Source organism: Osmerus eperlanus, chromosome 6 (genome assembly GCF_963692335.1).
Source record: "Osmerus eperlanus chromosome 6, fOsmEpe2.1, whole genome shotgun sequence".
NCBI classification, from domain to species: domain Eukaryota; kingdom Metazoa; phylum Chordata; class Actinopteri; order Osmeriformes; family Osmeridae; genus Osmerus; species Osmerus eperlanus.
Window position 1 is genome coordinate 20,326,177 of NC_085023.1, and position 22,996 is coordinate 20,349,172.

Genomic DNA, 22,996 nt, shown 5'->3' on the forward strand with positions numbered 1-22,996 from the left:
GGGTGTAATCAGCTGACCTTTGGGTCAGTGCGACATGTTGATATGCGACGTGATGTTGTGTTTCCAGTCTATTGTGTGGGAGAGAAGTGCTTCTGTGAACTGGTTTTTTGTTTTCAGCAGTCAGGGCTGCCCAGCTTCCCTTTCCTTCATTTCTCGTTTACTCTTTCATCCGTCCCTGAACTGAGCTCCACCCTGAGCTGATCCAGTCCTTCCACTCTGCTGCTGCTTGTCCAGATGGGACATTTCATACACAGATGTGTATGAAATTAAATAGTTCAACAACAACACAAAAATTAAGTCATCCAGCCCCTACATTTTGTATAGATTTATTTTGTCCATGCTTTATTGGACAGTGAAGATATGAGGTAGATATGAAGGGGCAGTGGAGGGAGAGCGAGAGAGCGAGAGCGAGAGCGAGAGCGAGAGCGAGAGAGAGAGAGAGAGAGAGAGAGAGAGAGAGAGAGAGAGGGAGGGGAACACATGCACGGACTGGCCCAGGTCGGGTTCAAACCCGGACCACTACCATGAGATACATGCCCTGGCGAGCCACCACCCTTGCCCCAACATTTATAAACCAAACGACCGCACAATCCCTCCATCTGACCGCAGGAACACCCCAGGGCCCACGTCAACATACAAAAACAACATCATCCAGTTGTACGACTTGATAGCTGAACTACGACGGTGCCATTAGGAGTCTGCTGCTTCCAAAAACTTGTACAGAAACAGGACACATGGCAGGATATCCCCAGGCCAGGCCAACAGCCCCGCCCTTCCCTGTTGATGTGTCTTCCAACTCAGAAGAAGAGTTCTTCATCCTGATGTCACTTCCTCTCCCCCCCCCCCCCCACTCCCCTCGAGGCGAGGTCACCATAGCCGCAGGCTGCAGACCCAGCAGGATATTCTGTGTCTAGACTTCCTGTTTGGTGTCTCAGGGCGATGTGACGACATCTCAGGACGCACGGATGTTTACTTTAGAGGCCGAAGCCATCAGGAGGCATAAACAGCTGATGGGGTCGAAGCACAAACCCGATGGAGATTAAATGACTCGATAAACAAACAGTTACAGAACATCAGAAGCACATCTATATTAGCAACACAATGAGGGTCGGATGAATCAGAGTTTGTGAGCGATGCAGTGGTTTATGGATGGAAGTGTGTGGGTGAGTGCTATTGCAAAGCACTCAATGGTACCAGGAAACGACCCACCTATTCCCATGACGGTATAAACACTAGTTAGAGGTTTAGCATTTTCAAACAGAGTTCACATTTAATTGTTCCAATCAAAAGACCACAGGATGTAGTTTTGCATATTTATTTGTCTATTCTGTTACGAAAAGGCCCCATTTCTGATCCTTCACAAACAGATCATAAAAAAACGAACACTTAGAAAAATATACATTGATATTAGAACTGAAAACTTGTAATTCAGTGTTTATCCAAATATATACTTTGCTTATTAAAAACTATTAAGGAGTTCAGAGAGTTGTTGCTTCGAGCCAGACTGAGGTGAAACAAGAATCCCATGGATACAAGATGGTGTGTTACTTTCTGACCCCTGTTAAAGCTTATTTACATTCAGGGTGGCTGACTGTATGAATGAAACACTTGGATGGTTCTACTTTGTGTCTACTGAGAGCAGGAGAAGAAATAAAGGAATTTTGAGGACAACTGAATGATATGCGATCCTCTCGTTCTGCTCTGTCTGTCTGTCTGTCTGTCTGTCTGTCTGTCTCTGTCTGTCTCTGTCTGTCTGTCTGTCTCTGTCTGTCTGTCCAACGTTCTCCCTGTCCGGTAAAGACTACCAGGAGCTGGATGAGGGTCCTGCTACTAAGGCTACAGTTACAGTACTAAAACCTTAAGTTCCTTTCCTCCCGTCCACGGAGACGATGGTGTGTGGAGAAGGTTATGGAGGTTTGATTAAGACGAGTCCTCACCCCCTCCACTCCTGAGTGAGGTTGTACTTGTGTGGCATCGCGGCGCTGTCAGACACGCACTTAAGCACTTTGAAAAAAGGCAACAGTGTATCAAGAGAGGGTGAATCACTCCTTCAGGATCTCTCAAGAGGACCACCGCATCTCCATGGCTTGTCCTTCAATGCCCTCCCATGCTGGCACGCGCGCACACACACACACACACACACACAGTCTCAGGTATGTCTATCCAACATAATTCGAAATTCCACACCGATTTCATTCAGAAATATTAAAGTGTTCCTTCCTCTCTCTCTCTCTCTCTTCTGATGCACGCGTTTTTTTCATAGTCGTATTCAAGTCAAGTGTCCTTCTCCTCGCTCGTATATTTCATAAAGTTCTAGAATATTCCGCCCTTCATAAAGTTCTAGAATATTTCCCGCGATGCGAAACGCCTCCAAAAAACTGTGGGGTTCAATTCAGTTCAGTTCTTCTCAATCTGGTCGATGTCCAGCTCTCCTCCCAGCTGGTAAATGTCTTTCCCTGTCCCACAGTCCCCCCTCCAGAGGGGGCTCCTGTCCCCCCCTGGCCTCCCCCCGACCCCCCCTGGAGAACTAGGCCGGGAGTCTCCACTGCACAGGGAGTCGCTATCTAGCTCCTCGTACGAGGAGTCCTCCTCCCCACAGGCTTCCTGTTCTGTTTCCCCGCCCAGGTCGGACACAGAGGCGAAGTCGGCGTCTGATTGGCTGAAGCTCCAAGAGGAGGGCGGGGAAAGGCTTGATTGGCAGCTGCCAGACCCGGGGGAGATCCAAGGGCAGCTCAGACTGTGGAACGTTGGGAGTTTCTGTTTGAAAAGAAGAAGAAAAAGAATGCCGGTCAGCATGACTTCCATCATGTTTATATTCCTAATATCTAAATCTAATAGACTTAATAAAGCCATAAAATGACGTGCAAGGCTTGTTGAGGGAAACTGCAGAACAGCATGTGGGAATGTGACTCATGTTTCTCTGGAGGCTAAGTTAATCTCGCCCTTGCCCACAAACACACACGCAAATTCCTACGTAAAAGGTTGCTCACAACCTGAACTGGATGATTAGAAAAACGCGAAAGGACACACCAATCATAAGATTAGTTGGAAACTACAGGATGTACCCATTTACCTTCCCAATTCCTCCTGTCTGTTCTCTCACACCAGAAAGAAGTTAGAATGACCCCCCCCCCTCCCAGGATCACTGGTCATGTTGATTCTAATTCATATTTCTGCACGTGCGTCGTGCACTGAGAGTTTAGCTGGGCACACTGACTCCTCACTTTGATTCTGTTTCTAAATCAGAGGACCTGTAATCAAACTGTGAAAGTACTGCCATACAGACAACAGTCACACTACCTTCTACATTATAGGACTGTGTAGGTGAGAAAGAGCGAGAGAGAGAGAGACATACAGAGAGAGAGTGACAGAGAGAGAGACTGTGACATAGACAGAGAGAGAAAGGAGAGAGAGGAGAGACAGAAAGAGAGAGCGACAGGGAGAGAGAAGGTGTGTGGGAGTAATCACACAGCAGGCAGACGTCACAAGCCCTGAGGAGAAGGAAGATGACTTGAGGCAGCTCCCAGTTGACCCGGGTCTGAACTCCCCACAGTGACAAAAAACAAGCCTAAAACTAACCCTAACAAAAAAAGGGTTGGGTTAGGGTTAGCCTAACCCTAAAGGGTCAACAAAAGGGTTGACCAGGGAGCTGCTGTGCTGTGCCTACCACCAACTGACAACCCACGCTACAGAGGACCGCTTGGCAACCACTGTCTGACTCTCAATAACATAGAGAGAGAGAGAGAAAGAGAGGCAGAGAGAGTGTGGGAGAAAGAGAGAGAGGGGGAGAGAGAGAGAACAGGGTGTAAATGTGCTTGGTTGTTAACCAACAACCTTAAGCTCTCTAACACATGTCCTCCTATAACACTTTCAGCAGGTCCAGCATCCAGTTTCAACTCTAATAAAAACATGTTTAAGGAGCTGGTTGCTCTTACAATAAAATAAAAATAAAAAACATACTCCAGTGTATCCTTGTCAGACTGCTACTCATGCTAATGCTCAATGTGTGTGTTTCCAGCGTGTGTGTTTTCAGCGTGTGTGTTTCCAGGATGTGTGTTTCCAGCTTTTGTGTTTTTCAGCTTGTGTGTTTCCAGCTTGTGTGTTTTTCAGCTTGTGTGTTTCCAGGATGTGTGTTTCCATCCTGAGCTGCTTCATTTCAGTAAACGTCTTCGTGGTCTTCCTTCCCTGAAGAACTAAGACATGACTGACCAGGGACCACGGTGGCAGTGAGGGGGCCGTGAGGGGGCCGTGGTGGAAGTGAGGGGGCCGTGGTGGAAGTGAGGGGGCCGTGGTGGCAGTGAGGGGGCCGTGGTGGCAGTGAGGGGGCAGTGAGAGGGCCATGGGGGCAATGAGGGGGCAGTGAGGGGGTCGTGGTGGAAGTGAGGGGGCCGTGGTGGCAGTGAGGGGGCCGTGGTGGCAGTGAGGGGGCCGTGGTGGCAGTGAAGGGGCCGTGGTGTAAGTGAGGGGGCCATGGTGGAAGTGAGGGGGCCATGAGGGGGCAGTGAGGGGGCCGTGGTGGCAGTGAGGGGGCCGTGGTGGCAGTGAGGGGGCCGTGGTGGCAGTGAGGGGGCCGTGGTGGCAGTGAGGGGGCCGTGGTGGAAGTGAGGGGGCCGTGGTGGCAGTGAGGGGGCCGTGGTGGCAGTGAAGGGGCAGTGGTGTAAGTGAGGGGGCCATGGTGGAAGTGAGGGGGCCATGAGGGGGCAGTGAGGGGGCCTCGGTGGCAGTGAGGGGGCCGTGGTGGCAGTGAAGGGGCCGTGGTGGAAGTGAGGGGGCCGTGGTGGAAGTGAGGGGGCCGTGAGGGGGCCTCGTGGCAGTGAGGGGGCCGTGGTGGCAATGAGGGGGCAGTGAAGGGGTCGTGGTGGAAGTGAGGGGGCCTCGGTGGCAGTGAGGGGGCCGTGGTGGCAGTGAAGGGGCCGTGGTGGCAGTGAAGGGGCCGTGGTGGCAGTGAGGGGGCCGTGAGGGGGCAGTGAGGGGGCAGTGAGGGGGCCATGAGGGGGCAGTGAGGGGGCCATGAGGGGGCAGTGAGGGGGCCATGAGGGGGCAGTGAGGGGGCCATGAGGGGGCAGTGAGGGGGCCGTGAGGGGGCCGTGAGGGGGCCATGAGGGGGCCGTGAGGGGGCCGTGAGGGGGCAGTGAGGGGGCCATGAGGGGGCAGTGAGGGGGCAGTGAGGGGGCCATGAGGGGGCAGTGAGGGGGCCATGAGGGGGCAGTGAGGGGGTCGAGCCACCCTGCTCCCGGCAGCAGATGTAAGGGTGCTTTCACACCTGACATGTTTGGTCCGTTTCAATCGGACCATGGTTCGTTTTCTCTGAAAGGCTGGTTCGTTTGGAAAGGTGAGGACACGCATTCGAACTCTGGTGCAGACCAAACAACCGAACCATGGTCCCCCTAAAAAGACGGGACTCGGTCCAGTTCCAAGTGAACCATGGTTCAGTTCGCTTTAGGTCTGAACGTAATCAGACTTAATATTGACCTATTCCAGGAAGCAAACCAAAATGTAGTGCATTGTGGGTTGAAAAAGGAATTTACACTTGGCGGAGACAGCCGTGCCACTCATTAGCAGCGAAATTAGTTTAGGGAAAACGTGGAGGAATGATGAAGTGAAGGCTCTTTGGCAAATATGGGCTGATGATCATATTGCAGAGATACTTGTGGAGACACATAGGAGTAGTGAGGAATTAAAATTAGTGATATACTGAAATAAAGGGTCATTGTTGCACGGTGGACCAATGTTGGTTCAAAGTTAAAAACCTTAGACAGCTAAAAGTGCGTGATGTTCTATGGAAAAGTGGTAGCTTGTCGAACTGGTGGAGAGAGGCCCAAGGCCTCTCTCCACCACCCCCCCATCTGCAGGCAGTGACCCCCCCTCCCCCCCAACCCAATTATCACCCCAGAGGAGATGAGAGAGAAGGGGGGGATGGTGGATGAAGAGATTGGGGAAAGGGAGAGGCTAGTTTACAATATGCTTCCTATTAAATCCTCGGGAGGTTAAGATCAGGGTTGAGGTGAAAAAATAACACTCTTGTAGATTGGCTTTTAGTTTGAGTACACAACCCTCGAGGACTGAAGAGGTGACACAGTCAGTACTGGGGTGAACAGAACAAGGCAGCCAGTCTGCCAGAAGTCTGTGTTTCCTTTTACTAGCTCCATGTCGAAGTATGGTCAAATAACAAAGAGGCTGGCTGGAAGCAGTTTACTGTACGTGTGAGAGAGGGAAGGGAAAAGAGAGGAAGTAGATGTTAACCCATTCCTGGTAGGGAGACCACAAAACAACAGCTTCTCTTCAGTGTGTGTGTGTGTGTGAGCGTGACTGAATGTGTGTCTTCCTGTCGTCTATGCAAAACTTGTTTTGCTATTTGAACATTCACTGTGCAGCAGTACAGGGAACATGGAGACTATTACACAGTGTAGTATACAGTATATAGTATACAGTATATTTCAAGATTACATACATCAATCTATCCATCCATCAATTAGTGTACACAGTGTCTATGCTTATGTGGTGTTGTGCAGGGAGACAGTCACAGCATAACTAGAGGCTTAACTTTTATTTTACTCACCCCTCTCTCCCACAGTCCCTCCCTGCCCCCATCCCTGCCCCTCCCCCTACCTACCTCCCTCCCTCCCCCTCCCTCTCCCCCCCCCTCGCTCTCTCCCTCCACCCACCTAGGTGGTCCCACAAGCACGCTCAGCCAGCAGCTCAGCTATGCTCATCAGCCATCTTCAGAGTGGAACGCAGGAGAGAAATGGATAACAGGACGAGAGGGGAGAGGAGGACAGGGTGGGAGAGGAGGAGAGGGGGGGAGAGGAGGGGGAGAGGAGGACAGGGGGGGAGGAGGGGAGGAGGACGAGAGGAGGACAGGGGGGGAGAGGAGGAGAGGAGGACGAGAGGGGAGAGGAGGACAGGGGGGGAGGAGGACAGGAGGGGAGAGGAGGACGGGGGAGAGGGCAGAGGAGGACAAGGGGGGAGAGGAGGAGAGGAGGACGAGAGGAGGACAGGATGGGAGAGGAGGACGAGAGGGGAGAGGAGGACAGGGGGGAGAGGAGGACAGGGGGGGAGAGGAGGACAGGGGGGAGAGGACAGGAGGACAGGGGGGAGAGGAGGATGAGAGGAGGACAGGGGGGAGAGGAGGACAGGAGGACGAGAGGAGGACAGGGGGGAGAGGAGGAAAGGAGGGGAGAGGAGGACAAGAGGGGAGAGGAGGACAAGACAGGTGGAAAGAAGAGGACAGGAGGGGGAGAGAGGAGGGAAAGAGGTGGATAGTCCCCCCCCCCCAACACACACTTCCCCCCCACAACTTTACGAGGCTGAAGCAGCCAGGAAGAAGATATTAATACACCAGAGCAGAATCTGTGTGTCTGCCAGCCCTCGACGCAGCGGAGTAGGGAGACACAGGGAGGAATAAATAACCCCTCTTATACCCTGCAATTTCTCTCCGACTCACACATGCACATACACACACACAGTCATTACTGAGGCTGAATGGTCCCCCACTTAGTTTTTTTGCCCGCTACTCAAATCAAGTCAAAAACGTTTCCCTGGCCGGATAAGGTCAGCGACCTGGAGAGGAACACTTCCAGGGAAGAGGATAGCAGTTCACATACTGGACTACGGCCGCTCGTGTGACACAGCAAGCCACAGAGGTCCAACACACCACTTCCTGCCCAGAGCTAGCCTCGTCAAACAAACATGCAAACATAAACAAACTTATCAGACAAACATGTCGTTATGTAAAAGATGTCCAAGTCCAGGCAGGAAGGGAATAGGGAAGAATGGTCAGATAAATCACACGGCACATTGGACTTCTATGTGGGATCCTGAGTGCACACGTACACACACCAAAATCCTCAACTGTGGCTGTTCCTGTAGTCTATTAGCATAACATACATTCACGGAACTCCCAGTCTTCATTGCTACATAAGCACCAGCCCAGACTGAAACTCCTGTGATGAGCTCCAGTCCTGCCCAGCTCTGGAATGACTCCTAAAGGGTAAAACCCAACCCACATCACTAGCATGTTCAACAACATGCCCCAATTACACATAACTTTGCCACTTCCAGACTCTTCCCCGGGCAAAAGGAATGTTTCTGCGTGATGAAGTACATGAAGAACCTGTTGGTGAGCAGTGTGCCTGACCATTCATGCCCAGACATGCCGGGGTGTGAACCTGCGTGAGTACGAGTCACATCTATCTCTGCATTCATCATCTGTGGGCGAGGCCCACTGTTCCCACTGGCTAGTGGAGAAGTATTCAATCTGCTTTCTTCAGAACAAGACACATGTTCCTGCCAGTGGCACCTGGAATTCTAGAATGATCCTTCTGGTTGCCTGCTCCACATGAGACAGCCGCAGAAATAATGAGGGAACCACATTCTCAGGCAATTAAGCTTTTAATGACCCGAGTGTTCTTGATTGTCTCGACCAAAATGAGACGGAGGTGGGTAGGAATTGGATATTTTCTATTTTGAGATTGTCCAAGTTCCTAATCCCTCCTGGCAGAGGCCTTCCAGACACACATGTCAGGGGGTGGAACAGCAGCCGTATCTCTCCTCGAGCCCACACATTGCTCTGCAGGACCGCAATACCCAGAATGCAGCTGTGTAAGTGTGACTACACCTCGGGGCTTGGTACTCGTCACCATATCCTGCTCTGGGCCTCCTAGAGACCAACAGCACAGATGAAGCCACTCAAAGTCTATACGCAAGTTTCATTAAGCATAGGTGACGTGTGCTGTGCAATGCAGCTCTGTGAGAAAGTGCTGTGTGCGTGTGTGCGTGTGCGTGCGCGTGCATGTGACTAAGTGCGTGTGGCAGCTTCCGTGTCAAGGCTGTATGCAGGTGTGTGGGGCAAATGCAGACAGGTGGTTAGTGTGTGTGTGTGTGTGATGGAGAGACGGCTACCCCTGGTCTGACCCAAGCCGCCTCGCACACACACACACACAACACTTACTGCCAAAGGCAATGGAGCAATGCCAACCTTAAACACAAACAAAGCTGGGGGAGGAAAAAAACGGTTGTAAAGAGAAGACAGGAAAACAAAGCCTGCTCCCTCTCTATTCAAACCTGGCTGGTCTCCGTTTCAAAGAACCAGCCTGTGAGCTATGGAGGTGTGCTGCATTCCTGACTCTATAGTTCAGGTAAGCAATGTGTGTGTGTGTCTGTGTGTGTGGGAGTATAATGAACATGTGTTCAGTTTCCCCCTCTCTCTTAGCATCTGGCAGGGGCAGAGGAAACAAGCTAGGCCTCATTACCACAACACTTGTTGATCCAGCCCTGGCAAGACCTTGAGGACCTGACCAGCAACACAACTCTGTGGGGGTGGAGAAAAGGAGAAAGGGAGAGAGAGAGGGGGAGAGAGAGCAAGAGGGAGATCGAGGGAGAGAGCAAGAGGGAGATCGAGGGAGGGAGAGAGGATAAAAGCTTGAGGGCCTCTCCTAAGAGTGGCCAGAATCTCTCTGGTTGTTCACTCAATAGCTCTCCAGTAAGTCTCCACACAGAGCTGAACATCCAGCTGCCCCCTCTCAGTCCTGTAGACCCTCTATCTAGACCTCACAGCTATACATGTCAGCCTAAACAAGATCTTAATATAATATGACTAATAGAGTCTTCCGAATACTTCAACCCTCCCTGGACCGCATACAGGTCCTAACCTGCTCCCTCCGGGAAAGAGTTCACCTCAGCGTCCCGTGGTTAGTGACCCCTGCCCTGCTGGCCGGCCGGCCGTCAGAGAGGAAGGGTGGGGAGAGGAACCACCGATGAGGGTTCAACCTTTGGATCAGCTGTTTACCCAACAGAGTCAATGAAATGATAACCGGAGGCGAGGCTGTGAGAGGGTGACGGTGTGCACCGTGACCGAGCAGCAGGAATGCTCTCGCACGCTCGCACACACACACGCGCGCAGAGCCGCAAAAAAACCCCACTTAGTCGTGTACTCCTAACCAGCAGCCCAGAAAACCTAATTCTTCTTGATTTAACCTGGTGCCAGATCAAACTGTAGGAGGGAGGTTGAGTTAGAAGAGCTGTTGAACTCTGCTCATGGAAGAACAGAGAGCTAATTGTCTGGGTGATTTTGTTTTGGCCCTGGGTTAACCCGATATGCTAGGGTAGGCTCCAAGGAATCAGGCTGTTCTAGGACAAACTCATGGCAGATTATTTCTTTAATCACAGGAAAATCAAGCCTAAGCTCTTTGAAATTGCTGGAGTCAGATTGGAGTTCTCAAAATGCGATCTTTTCTCCTGTGTGTGAGTGTGTGTATGCATGTGTGTGTGTATGCGTGTGTGTGTGTGTGTCATCTCCTCTACTAACCTGCGTCATCTTGGCCAGGTCCAGGGAGGGTCTTGGTTCCTGAGGGTCCTCTGCTCTCCTGCGCTTCATCCCAATCTTCTTCTCGTTGAGGACACAGGGCTGTGACCTGCTCCTGGAGAGACCCCCTGCCCCTGCCGGCCTCTGCCCACCTCGCCTCACCATCTCTGGGGTTGAGTCCGGGGAGCTGGCCCCGGGGGCGTCCCCGGCCCGGGGCTCCAGCAGGCTGATCTGCTCGTGGGACTGCGACAGAGGGCGTAGGGAGAGCTGCTGGTGGGGGTGAGAGGGGGAGCGGGGCAGGGCGGTGAACAGGGGGGGCAGGTGTGGGCTGAAACAAGGCAGCTCCAGGGGCCTGTCTGTGGGGCTACTGGAGTGAGAAGGCAGGCTGAAACTGGAGCTGCGCTGCATGGCAGGAAAATGGCCGCCGGAGATCCCCGCGACCCCTCCCCCTCCTCCGGGGTATCTCTGAACGCTGCCCCCGCTGTAGCACCGCCTCTTCTCCACCGCCATCCACACCCGCGACCCCTGCGGTCGCCACGACGACCGGCACCGTCCGAACTCGTCGGAGAGGGAGAGGGAGCGGCAATGGCGCTTGCTGGGGGGCGCCGTGGCGCTGGCGTAGGGGAGGGAGGGCGGGGCGCCCAGCTTGGCGTCGCCCAGGTTGAGCTCGTGGATCAGGCTGGTGATGGCGGAGGCGGTGCCCGGGCCCTCCCGAGCCCAGCTCCTCCTCTGGTACCCGGGCAGAGCGTCCCACAGGCTGTCCAGGCTGGCGCTGGCCTGGCACGGTGCCCCCCGCTGGATGGCACAGCCTCGGCCCAGGTCCAGCCACACGTCTGCCTCTGAAACACAGGAGAGGCAGACCAGAGCGTCAGACTCGGGAGCGTCAAACTCGGGAGCATGAGACTCGGGAGCGTGAGACTCGGGAGCGTGAGACTCAAGAGCGTGAGACTCGAGAGCGTCAGACTCGGGAGCGTCAGACTCGGGAGCGTCAGACTCGGGAGCGTAAGACAGCGGCCCCAGCGCCCCCTGCTGCCTGGGAGGATGGATGATGTAGAATGACGGGCTCAGATCTGCCGTCTCGTGCACGGACTGTTCTAGAGGGGTCGCATGATGATTTCACGCACGAGGGAAACGATACCTTTAACGATATTGGTTCAACGTGCAGCACGACTAGTGATCGACACTTCGCTAGCCGTTTGCGAGGCGCGCGCACACACACACACGTCACAGAAGCTTGGACGTGGTGAGCTATGAGAAGCCCAGGACCACAAGTGGTTCCAGGGAAGTATGGTTTGACCAACGATGATGACAGCTCCATATCAAACACAGCTTTTTAAGGGTCCAGAACTCTACTGTGTGTAAGAGCCAGACACAGCCTGGAGGGATGCCAGTCCATTCACACCACAGCCCCACCTCTCCTCTCCTCTGACAAGCGCACCGTGAAGCTACGCTGCTGAAGTCCATTGAGGAAGAATGTGTTCCTCAGTCTGTCAGACATGTTGGTTGGAGGAATTAGGGCAGGGTATCCACTGGTGGTGTCAACATAAACAAAATATGATTCAACCTTCAGGTTTTACTAATTTGAAGTACTAGACTCGCTCTGGACATTCAGATCCTTGGAAACACTTTTCCCTCGAAAGTTTATTACTTCACAAGTGTCAAGAAGTGTGCAAAAATAACAACACAGAGTAGCTGTCACCATATTACCGTTTTCGAACTGCCTTGTAATTACTGGTAACTACAAAGTTGTTAATCTTGTGAAAGGCATCGCTATGTAATTCCACAATAGCTGACTAAAAACATTTGACTAAATCCTGTCTTACACAACACCCTTGGCAACACAACACCCTGTCACAAACTGCGCCCAGGGCGGCGCCATGCAGGGCAGCGCACAGGCGCCAGAACGAGGCAGGTGCACGTTGTGCATGAGAGAGGAACGAGTGCTGCGTGGAGGGAGGGAAGTGAGAGAGAGAGAGAGAGAGAGAGAGAGAGACAGACAGACAGAATGAGGTAAACAAAGACAGTTATGGAGGAGATACGCTGGGCAACACAACTATTATGGTCTGTAGGGGCCATGCCAGAGAACAGAGTAGTTTGGAATAACCTCTGTAAATAATACTAGTTAGAGAGGGAGGGGGTCTGATCTCCCATCACTGGGATCTGGAGCCCCTGGAGGAGGGCTGAGGAGGGCGGGGAAGGGTGGAGGAGGGCTGAGGACGGTGGAGGAGGGTGGAGGAGGGCGGAAGAGGGCGGAGGAGGGCTGAGGAGGGCTGAGGAGGGTGGAGGAGGGCGGAGGAGGGCGGAGGAGGGCTGAGGAGGGCTGAGGAGGGCGGAGGAGGGTGGAGGAGGGCGGAGGAGGGCGGAGGAGGGCTGAGGTACTCACCCACAGCCCCACATGAGATGAGAGTGGTCCCTCGACTCATGTTGTGGACCTGGTGCTGAGGAGGAACAGACAGAGACAGAGGCAGAGAGAGAGAGCGTGAGGGCCTGTATCTCAGATACGCGTCAATACATAACTCTGGCCTGACTCACAAAGAGCTTGGTGTTCTCACACACACACACACACATCTAGTGTTCTAATCCCTTGAACTCTGACGCCTGGCATCTCTCTGCTGTTTTCAGAGAAAGCAAGAAAAAAACAGGGGGGCAAACTCATTAAGTTTTACAGCAAGTCATCCCAAGTTCATTGCCATAACAAAATGTAACGCAACAACGTACACACTAGGAGCTATAAAATCTTAAACTGCTTCAGTTGGCACAATTTCAGTGAGGAACATTTTCGCCTGACTGCCCGATTCGAAACTCAGCCCTTTTATGCCATTAACGGCACAGGGAAAATTGTATAGCAGGTAGGAGGATCAGGGGTCAGTCAACCACCCAAATAAAGTAAATCCTCGATCACCAGTTTGGTGCCAAAAACTACAATAGGTAGTATTGTGGAGTTTCCAAGACTGGACCCTGGGCTAATTATGCTCCAATGTCTGCCAAGCCAGGCAACTATATGGATTTCTACATCCCTCTGCTTACCTCAAATGAGCATCTGGCTAACTCCTGAAACTTTAACACAAAATCTGCCTAAATATATATTCCCGTCACCCTCATACCATGAATATGTCTTCATGGTTTGACGGCAGATGCATGCTAAAAGCGAAGTAACTGCCTTCACTTGGATACGAACTCAACTCATCGCTAACGTGTTCGCGTCAAGCTGAGGCTTTACCGCAACGGACAGAATTAAAATACGGCCTGAGTTCAAATCCGGCCTGCATGTCTTCCCCTCTCTCTCCATCCCTGTCTTTCCTGTCACACTTCACTTACAAACTGTCTAATAAAGCATACAAATGTTTATAGCAAAAACAAACAAATAAGTATAGGGAGCTGTACTTTCCCACGGTCAGCTAGCTAGCTACCTAGCTAAAGTCGCTAAAGTGAAGGTTCTCTCACCATAAGCGGTTCAGAGTCCTCGGATCTCACATCATCGATCCCCTTCTTCGTCTCCAGTGTTTTTGAGAAGATGATCACCATGGTAACGCGCAGCTCCGCTCCAGTGGTTTCCAGTGCAGAGGAAGTGCTGCCATAAGGAAGGTCAGCCGAGGGGCTGAAAGGTCTCCGGAAGTCCCGCCTCCCATCTGCAGCGGACCCTGAGGCGGTCTGGGAAGGTCTCGAACTCTTCAGCCAATCCCTGCGCAGGACCAAAGAGGGTTTAGAGTGACTGAGCCTGCAGAATGCAGGCGTTGACACCTATGGTTGACACCTGTATCGTGTTGAGAGTGGTGTTAGCTTTGACAGTGGAAAAGCTTATAGTGGAAAAGTGTACTAGTGCCACAGTAAGCTGACAAGTATGGCGTGTGTTTGTGTAGGTGCATTTGTGTGTGCACATGTGCGTGCTCGTAAGTATTTATGTGTTGGTTTACGTGTCTGCCTTTGCAGCATACCAGAAAAAAACCCCAGATAAGTCTACTGGTGCACATATGTTTTTAACCCAACCCTTACCATGAGAACGACTTGGCCCAATTAGCAGATAAAACAGGAAAATGACTATGGCCTCTGCAGTGACTACAAACAAAAGCTCCAAATACAATATCTGCTTCCTAAAACGCATAATAAGACACATCCAAACATACTTCTCGTTAGGGCTGTGACAGACAGATTATGACGTCCACTAAACCAGAGCAGGCTAATAAAAACACAGAAGATTCTGTTCCTCTCACTCTGCTCTCTTCAAAAACATGCCCCCTCGTCAGTGGTCTCGTGTCTCCATGGAGCCTCCTAATGTTTCATGTGGGCCAGTCCTAACCAACAGCCAGCATATGACTCCCATTATCTCCATTTATGCCTACAAGCCAGTGGAGCAGGACTGGGCCTCCGTGTGCTCGAGGGCCGATTGAGGCAGGAGGCAGGGGAGGGTGAACACTCCTCTTTATCAGACTCCCAGATTATATTACTGATTAAATGTGACAAGGAGGTACGGGTAAAACAACACAAGTTATAGTGTGTAGGAGTGTGTGTGTGTGTGTGTGGGAGTGTGTGTGTGTAGGAGTTGGGGTGGGGGGGCTAAACTATGAGGAATATGACCACAGAGTTGTACGGACCAAAAGGCTATCGACGTGCTTCTGCTGCACATCCTGAACTCCATCCCTGTAATCCCTCCCTTGTTCCGTCGTGTTTCCAGTCTGAGAAAATGACACTGCGCTGCGTCCCACTGGCTTGGGTTAGAGGAAAAAGAAACATACTTAAACGGCAATAATAATTTGATTTATAAATCCCCTGGAGGACGGGAAGCTAAATGTGATCCGTGTCCATAGGGGCCTTACTCTCCCAGTAATGCTAACCAACCAGGGCCTGGCTAAACCTCAGTGCAGGGTGACTCCAGGGAAGAGCACTTGAAAGGCCAGAGCTGATGACATGGCTCCATGCCCAGGATGAAATCTGCACAGGCAAACAGTTGGACGCCTAAGAGGTCCATGAGTTCCTGTGGTAGGGTGCTGTCCATCGTGATTGCTTACGGCATACAGGAAGTGAGAGGCGGAGGTCTGTTGTCCTAGCCTGGATAGGTGGCTTTTGATTGGATGCAGTGGTTTTGCTCCCAGGTTATACTAATGTAAGCAAACAAATTAGCCAAATAAATGTATTTATTGGTTTCTAATCAGCATGAAGCCTTTGACAGTGTACAGTCTTGTATGGCATGGGGCTTGATAGATGAAGAGGGGGAATGAATAGCCAGCTCTAGATTAAGAAGACATAAACATGCATGTTTTACAGCAACCCCGAAAGAGGCACTTCACAGCTGACTATTATTGGTCAGACCTTTGGGTTGAAGGGACTGCAGATGGACTGAAAGAGTGTTCGTTCATCCATCCTAATGACCAGGGACATGTTTCCATTACTGTGTGGACAGAAAGATTGAGTCATTTTCTTCCACTATGGTGCAAGTCTCAGTAGTCTTGTGGGGGCATTCCACGGTTAATAGTCAGCCAGGCCTTTCTCGTGATCTGAGGACAAGATCGTAAAATTGGACTGGAGAGGTCAAGACATACCAAGACTGCCTCTGGCCATCACCCCAGCACCCACTGGCTGGTCGCTTTGTTCAATAACACAATAACATGCAATAAGATCTGCAGAAGAGAACCACAAACAAAGAAACAGGTTTCATTGAATATTCCATCAAACAGAGGTCCTTCGTCTGTGTGGTTTAGTTTTGGCCTCGTTTGAAGATTTTCAGTTTGGTTTCTGTAACAACCGAGACTGTGAATTTCCCCAAAAACTGTCAGGCTATATGGGTCTTACTCGTCACTCCAAGAGTGGCTTTAACATAACCTACTGTAGACCTGTGGCAAAAGGAAGACTGATTATTTCGAAAGACACATCCCCTTCTAGAGAACAATGTGAAAATAGAAACTCAGTAGAACAGAGACCCATTACTGCGTCTAAAACAAGTCCCCCACATGATAAGAAACACGTACGCACACACACACACTTCCCCCCTTCACTGTTTCTGTGCATCTCTTTTCCTGCGGTCAAAAGTCAGCTGCACTTCATAAGTCACTGTGAGGCGACAGTTAATATGCAGTCTCTGTATACCAAACATACCCAGTCCCTCTCCAGAACCAGGAGGAAGTGATGACATGAAGGAAAAATCCCAGCAATTTCACATCCGCATTTTTCCTTTAGCAGTAGCTAAAGATGAGTTGATGGTGCTTTATGAACATGTGGAAAAACCTGTTGGTTACTTGAAGCTTCCTAGTCTCCATAAATATTTAATATTAGTCAATCGCAATACAGTTCCTGCTTCTGGTCTGTCATCTAACAGCTTTTTAGCACAATCTTTTGTCAACTTCGTTCATGTTCTAAAAGGGTGGTCATGGCAACCTGGTGGCTGTCACACATGCACAACAGCTGTTGATGTGGAAAGCACAACCTATGACCTGGACATAGTAAAGGTCTACACAAAGTCTAGACACCTCATCACTTCCTTATCTCTGGGTTATAGAAACTCAAGTTGGAGAGGTAACGTTGAACACATGAATGATCAACCCAGCGCTGATACATGGAAAGGCCCTCCTACAGCAGCTTTACTCACTCCCCCCCAGGTTTGCAATCAGTTCTCTGTCATTCCAGTCCTAATCTTCTCCATGCACAGTCTCATGATCCATCTGGACCAGAACCAGGTGTTAAGAGAGTTTGAGTTGAGAAGGCAGCGTATAGGGCCCCACGCCCCCTGAAACGACCCTTGCATTTCAAGAGACTTATTTCTCCACATCAGGTACCACACTAATTATACCCCTTCCCCCCCCCCCCTTCTTCCCACCCCCACCTCCCTCCCTCCCCACCCCCTCCCTACCTCCCCCACCCCTCCCTTCCGGCTGTGGTGTCTCCCATGTCTCAGGAGAAGCTTGGCCTGCTCCATACACACTAGCCAGGCCCTAATCCATCAGGGCTAGGTAACACGAGAGCCTCCAGGGCTGTCTGTGATGGTTCTCCCCCAAGCACAGCCCTGTGGAGGGGACCCGTCCTGCAGCCTGGGAGTGGGTGATGTTATAGAGACGGCCACTACAAATCCAACACCCAACGTCTCAAGTATAGCACTGCGAGGAAGTTGCGTGACACCTTTCGTCTGAGTTGGTGAGGGGGAGGTGGTGGGATGACGAGGGAAAGCGAGAGAGAAACACAATGTACTTGTGTCATGTGAGAGGGGATGATGATGACAGCTATTATGAGTCTCGGTTTCTGATGACGAGAGGTGAGATTCAGCTTTCCAGACAAACAATGATAATTGTTTGTGTAGCGCTAAACTGTCAATAGGAAGCGTGGTCTGGGAATAACACTTGGGAATTGCGTGAGATTAAGGCATCTACTGATGACATGAGAAACCCAGAAACCCACCTAGAAGCTGCCTGTTTGCACCTGTTGAGCAATGAGATGAGCATTACGGGGGGTCAGGTGGCTGAGCGGTTAGGGAATCGGGCTAGTAATCTGAAGGTTTCCAGTTCGATTCCCGGCCGTGTCAAATGACGTTGTGTCCTTGGGCAAGGCACTTCACCCTACTTGCCTCAGGGGAATGTCCCTGTACTTACTGTAAGTCGCTCTGGATAAGAGCGTCTGCTAAATGACTAAATGTAAATATACTATGGATATTATGCATGTTTAGCAGACATGCCACACAAAACCAAGACACATATTAGCGAAAACGTTGCTTTTGGAGGGATCAGACACTAGACAATGAACACTAAGGCTAAGTAAACCCTGTATGATTCAGATGAGGAGATATGCAGTGTGGTTATGGAGAAGGAATCAGGGGCTGAAAGCAATTGAGAAATTAAGGAGAATGACTTCCTTTGTCATTCATAACAGGAGTCTTATGACAGTGTACGACGATAAGACTAAAGACATGAGGTCATTTCGGACCACCTCAACACACACAACAAAATCCGCACTCATGCATTCAACACGAAAACATGCATATCCATGACTATGGAAAGAGATGGAAGGTGGTTTGTTTTTGCCTAACAAATCAATGCAGGTGCTTTCCTTTAAATAGATAACCCCCAGTGTCTGAGACGCCCTCCCAGGAGAACGCAGCTGACACGGCATGAGGGCAACGTTCTTCCCCTCAGACATCACTGCACCAACACCCTCTCTCATACAAGCTGTTCCCTGCAGTCCCCAGAAACACACACTCAAACTGTACAAGTCAATCATACACCTTCGCTCCACCATGGGGATGTTCCAACCTTTGATAAGTAACTTTGACTGTTTATTAATTTACATCTTTTAAAAAAAGTTTTTTTTGTAACCAAATATGTTGGCAAATCTTTGCAACCACGGCTGTGGATTCAGTCAAAAGGATAATATAATAACCTTTCAGTCACCTGAACAGGTATATTATTGGAAGATTTATATTTTTATTTATATTTTTCAGCTAATGTTGAATTCTGGAAACAATAAGCATCAATGGAAAACGTATACATTTTCATGTAAAGACAAATAAGTAGGACTTTAACCCACAACATGACCTGAATGTTTGCTAAAAACATAAGGAATCCAACATAGTGCTCTGAAAAAAAATGGTCTAACTAAAAATGGCAGCCCTTCCCAGAATGCTTTTCATCTCGTGTCCAGATCAGGCCAGGGGTTGGGGTTGAGAAGGGTTGCTCTGGCATCTGTGAGAATGCCTTTCTTGTTCTTCTTCTTCTTCTCCTCCTCACTAGTAGGTCTTGGGTTTGTGGGTGTCAAGAAAGACGTCTTACAAACGCATCATCATAACGAGGGTGGAATACACACAGAAACACTCAAACGTTGGGGAACAAACATCCGCACTGTTTGTTTCTGCTGCCGGGCTTCAGACGCTCAGGGCAGTGGAGGCGGAAGCGGAGCAGTTATGACTAGAGGTCACACAAGAAATGATCCGTCGTTAAAATGAGTTGTGAGCAGCACATAGGCACAGACAGGCATGGCTAACAATCCTCTTTTTTCTGGAAGCTTTGCATAACTCCTTGGGCACCAGAGAGAGAAAGAGAAAGAGAGAGAGAGAGAGAGAGAGAGAGAGAGAGAGAGAGAGAGAGAGAGAGAGAGAGAGAGAGAGAGAGAGAGAGAGAGAGAGAGAGAGAGAGAGAGAGAGAGAGAGAGAGAGAGAGAGAGAGAGAGAGAGAGAGAGAGAGAGAGAGAGAGAGAGAGAGAGAGAGAGAGAGAGAGAGAGAGAGAGAGAGAGAGAGAGAGAGAGTTTAGACAGAAAGAGAGAGAGTTTAGACAGAAAGAGAATGGGCCACAGCCTCACACATAGGCACCCAGCTGCCCGCTCAGAGAATGAAGCTCTAATAGGGCCTTTTGCCTCGCACACAAAAGCCTTGCAAATGTGGACGTCTTAAGCACACACAGCAGCATAGAGTGATCCCCCTTTAAAAACTAACTCCCTTTAATGGCCTCCATAAATTACTGCGATGCCATGTCCAAAACAAGTCCCTCTTGTCATCATATCGTCTGTTCTATCTATCTGAGGAAATCCAGTATAACTTGACTGCTGATTCTAACATGACATTCTACTTTCATGAACAGGAAAAAAATGTATGTACTTGCACAGTAACATGTTTTACAATGCCTCAAGAACATGAATGAAAGTTATCCATGTGCAAGAAGTCAAAATATAATTAAGATAATTAAAACGTATAAAAGACAACATTTTATTATGTGCTCATTTTGGAAATCAGATGCCTACCAAATCCTTTGCTCAGAGTCATCCGACAGAGTTTATGAGCATGAGTTTAGATAATTTTAATCTATATGAACTATTCAAAAACATGTCCAATAGGCCTCACCCTCTACAACATACTGTAGGCTAAAGCTAAGTGCCTGTAATTAGATACTTGGGGTAGAGATCAAATCTTAGCTTAACTTTCTCCTTGTTGCTTGCTGAACTGATATTCCAAGTCTCCAAGGAAGTTAATAACTGTCTTGTAACCTGCAACTATAACGGAAGCAAACTACTAATTCACAAACCTAAATGTCTGTCTCTGACTCAGTGAATGACCTACAACAGTCTTAGGAAAGATTGGATATGAAAATTACACTAACAACTTCCAGAGCATTTCAGTTAAGATATTCTGGTACAAAACCAGTTTTTCCTGGTATTCTCTTTATAATGTTATGAAAAGATAAACCATCTCCTCTACACCGTGCCCAGAGGGAAAGTTTTATAAATATATCAATATGTTAATAACAAAGTTCGAATGAAAGTGAAAGTCATGAAAACATTTGTGCCAAACTACTCGTCAGACTGTACAATCATCATGCTTAGTGTGTGTGTGTGTGTGTGTATAAACTCCTAAATCTCTATCAAAACACATTACCCACCACCTTAAACCTTGCTCCAAAATATTCTAACAATACACCTTTCTCCTGCCAGCTTTCCAATTGGGTTAATCTCACTCACTGCTTATGTTGCTTAGAGAGCACAAACAATGTTGGCTGCTCTAACTAAATGAGAGCAAGACCATGCTCTTCATAGCTAAGAAACTATTCTCAAAAGTCTATGGTTTGCAGAAACACAAACTAAGTGACTCATATCGAGACATCCTGAAACTGAAGAGCTTTCACAGCAGAACTACGGCGAAATATTATAATAACAGATGGGGCTCATAAAGATGAAAGGTTAAAAATTGCAGATAAGATCGACGACTAGTGTGTGGGATGCGTGTGAGTGTGTGTGTGTGTGTGTGTGGGATGCAGCTCAGAGTTCATAACCGTGTAGTTAGATAATAAAACCACACCGGCCTCAAACACTAATACCGGTACATGGAACAGTCAGCCACACGTTAGTAAACATGACCAGGACATGCAAAAGCTCAATTCATATTTTCCTTGTTCAGTACAAACTGAACTCACTTTGAGAAAAGGGTAAAAGATAAGAGGCAACGAACTCAAAGTGGAGGGACGGATTGCGTGTCAGCTGCACGCAACGAACAGGGTTAAGAGAGCAGAGGCGTTGTAGACTTGTCCCAGTGGCCAAACACACCGCGGCAGACAAAGCAAATCATATCTCAGTTCAACTAAATATTCCTTAAGGCTGTACTAAATATCATTAGCTGCTATTGTAGAGTAAGCTAATGTGCAATCTTGAATGGAAGGTTTGCGTAACAGCACTGCCCAACAGAACATTGTAGTGATCTGATGTAGATGATGTGAGCGTGCCAAGCAACTTGTAGCAATCCACATGGAGTTATAAACTTAGCGTATCTTCAGTTTAAAAACGCATGAGCCTATTCCTTTAAAGCTTTTACAGGGTACTGGGTGAGTATCAATATCAATTACAAATCAGCAATATAAAGACCCTTCAGTTCAGCTTCGTTTGTTCAATTTCCATCAAAGCTGCCCAAGATAAGGACTATATAAGTGTCCCTTATCTAGGCTATATAAGTGTCGCTTAAACATCGACATTGACAAACTTATATTGATAAGAGTGTTACCTGGCCAGCAGAGTCTTCTGAAGTTAAGTCATCTTCAACTTCACCAACAAAGGATGACAAATACAGACCACGTCCACACATGCGACTCTGAAAGTGTAACTCTGGGCAATGCTCTAAACTACCGCTCCCTGTGCAATTCAGCTTCAACATTGTAACATTATCCGCGTTCAGCCAAACCATAGGTTACTCACTCATGGGGGTGGTGCGTCCAAAAATGTTTTTATTTTCCCCTCTGGAACTAAGACAAACTTACAATCATACAGTACTTTACCATTCTTACCATGGTTAAGTTCGGTATCTAAAATGATTTACTTGGAATATAGTTACTCCTTAAGTATCGAAAACTCACTTAACTCCCCAATTCTCAAAGTGGTATCGCCCATGTCATTTTCCTAAATAAAACAACTTAACAGCGTTCACACCAACATTGCAGAAGCTTTCAACCTCAGTGGATGATGTAGTAAAAGCTAAATGTACGGTTGTGTAAATTCCCTACACATTTTATATTCCTAACGTCTCACATCTCTTCAGACCTTAGTTTGAATAACTTATAATATACTAAACGTCCGGGTATTATTGAGTAATTAAAATGCATGCCTTTGGAATATTTTTGTTCATTTAAAATAATGTACTCATGAATATTCCTCTTCCTGTCGGGTTAATTCTGTTTACAGTGGCATCATTACTATGTCCTAGTGGACCATGACTTTCCCAAAGACATTGGACAGCACTGATAATCACAGCCCACTGCAGATCAGATTACATTCGTGCGGTCGAATTATCCTTTTAACTGGAGTAGACAGGGAAACCATAGAGAATTGTTGAACGAAGAACAGATAAATGAGAGATGGAGACGTGTACATTACTGGCAGTTTCTATAAGACTACAGTACTTTGAATGAGTGGCCTGTGGAAGGTTGCCTGGGATCTTGTCAGTGGGCAGCAATATGGCTTGAAAGAATCTTCCCCACTTCCACATTCCTCCGTGGACCTGGAAAACTAGTAAGCTATAAGAGTAATGTAATCAGCGACTCACCGAAAACTATGTTGCCATATTTGTGTCATGTTGTACATCACTGCTCAATGTTTTCAGTATTTCACAGTATGGTTTTGTGTTTTGGATCCTGACACTGAAAATAATTTTTAACGGAAAAGTTGACTGAACAACTCCTGACATGACTTAGGCTGACAGGATTGTGGTGCCTCCCAAGCCTCCATATTTGTGGCGGTGTCTC

The 22,996-nt window shown here is 48.9% G+C and overlaps 1 protein-coding gene across 1 annotated transcript; it reads right to left on the minus strand.

The window, feature by feature from the left end:
* Nucleotides 1-1,299: 1,299 nt before the first annotated feature.
* On the minus strand, nucleotides 1,300-21,910 carry LOC134022627 (protein FAM53B-like). Its single transcript, XM_062464309.1, has 5 exons — nucleotides 21,763-21,910; nucleotides 13,748-13,985; nucleotides 12,687-12,741; nucleotides 10,307-11,142; nucleotides 1,300-2,757 (listed from the first exon to the last, which is right to left on the minus strand). Exons 2-5 carry the CDS (start codon nucleotides 13,826-13,828, stop codon nucleotides 2,398-2,400), a joined length of 1,332 nt encoding a protein of 443 aa, XP_062320293.1. The 5' UTR covers nucleotides 13,829-13,985; nucleotides 21,763-21,910; the 3' UTR covers nucleotides 1,300-2,397.
* Between the last annotated feature and the right edge of the window lie 1,086 nt (nucleotides 21,911-22,996).